This window comes from Priapulus caudatus, unplaced genomic scaffold (genome assembly GCF_000485595.1).
Source record: "Priapulus caudatus unplaced genomic scaffold, Priapulus_caudatus-5.0.1 Scaffold4691, whole genome shotgun sequence".
Lineage (NCBI taxonomy): Eukaryota > Metazoa > Priapulida > Priapulimorpha > Priapulimorphida > Priapulidae > Priapulus > Priapulus caudatus.
Genome location: NW_014581752.1, coordinates 1 through 1222, shown reverse-complemented (window position 1 = coordinate 1222; position 1222 = coordinate 1). Strand labels below are relative to the sequence as shown.

Genomic DNA, 1222 nt, shown 5'->3' with positions numbered 1-1222 from the left:
GAGATGTATTAATTAATATATAATAGATAATGAGATGTATTAATTAATATATAATAGATAATGAGATGTATTAATTAATATATAATAGATAATGAGATGTATTAATGGAGGAACATAGAGTGGACTGATCCGCAAAAAATCGAACAGTGACGTCACGCACCACTTCTGGCGACCTCGCTCACTTGCTTGTCGAGGTCGTGGGCCATGTGACCTAGCATGGAGAAGATGACGATTCCAGCGAGGAAGCTGACGATACAGTTCCCGAGCACCAGAATTAGCGCGTCACGAAGACAGTTGTGTCTGAACCGATTGTAACTCGATAGCGTCATGGTGCCGCCGAAAGCGACACCTAGCGAGAAGAATACCTGTCCGGCAGCGTCGAACCACACCTGTATGACGAGTGATCATTACAGTAAGATAATTACGTAAGTAATTAAGTATGACGAGCGTATAATAAGATCATTAAGGCACTGACAATGAAGCCTCTTGGAAAAGTGAACGAGGCGAAATGATTCACTCAGTTTAAACCTAGCTCAGTTTAAAACAAGCTAGCTTATTAGTAAGTAAGTAAGTAAAAACTTTATTTAACGACGGTAGAACATGTTAGGTACAGACACAATAAATTGGTGCGGACTTATCTTCCACATGGCCGTCTCACAGCAACAGAACGATTAAATATTAAATAAATACACAATAAGAGTGGAAGTACTTGGACTAAAATTGTACGGGGTAAGTAGAGCACAATGGGCCCTATTGATAGGGCAAGATTTTCTTTAGACGGACTTTAAAAGAAGAAATGGTGGGGGCATCTCGAACGTCAAGGATGGGGAGTGTGTTATACCCTAACCGATCCTTGTGGAGTGTGATATCAACGCATGAGTCCCCCACGTACCTGTGGAGTGTGATATCAACGCATGAGTCCCCCACGTACCTGTGGAGTGGAGAGCACGCTCAGATCTGGTGTGATGTAGAAGCGGATTCCTTGTGCGGCGCCCGGTAGTGTAGCGCCTCTAACGAGCAGAATGATGAGTATCACATAGGGAAACGTAGCGGTGAAGTAGACGACCTGTGCATGCGCGAATTCCATGTTATCATTTCCGGCGAGAGGGTAGGTGACAGTGAAAGATAAGTTCAGGCAGCCGCGTGTCAAACTGTTTAGGCATTGATCATTTTATTTTTTTATTTGTGTATTATTTTACAATGTTTTAATTTAATATTTATT

The 1222-nt window shown here is 42.1% G+C and overlaps 1 protein-coding gene across 1 annotated transcript; it reads right to left on the bottom strand.

Moving 5' to 3' along the window:
• Positions 1-152: 152 nt before the first annotated feature.
• On the bottom strand, positions 153-1096 carry LOC106819830 (sodium-dependent proline transporter-like). The gene is made up of 2 exons (XM_014824411.1): positions 932-1096; positions 153-389 (listed from the first exon to the last, which is right to left on the bottom strand). Exons 1-2 carry the CDS (start codon positions 1085-1087, stop codon positions 153-155), a joined length of 393 nt encoding a protein of 130 aa, XP_014679897.1. The 5' UTR covers positions 1088-1096.
• Positions 1097-1222: the final 126 nt, after the last annotated feature.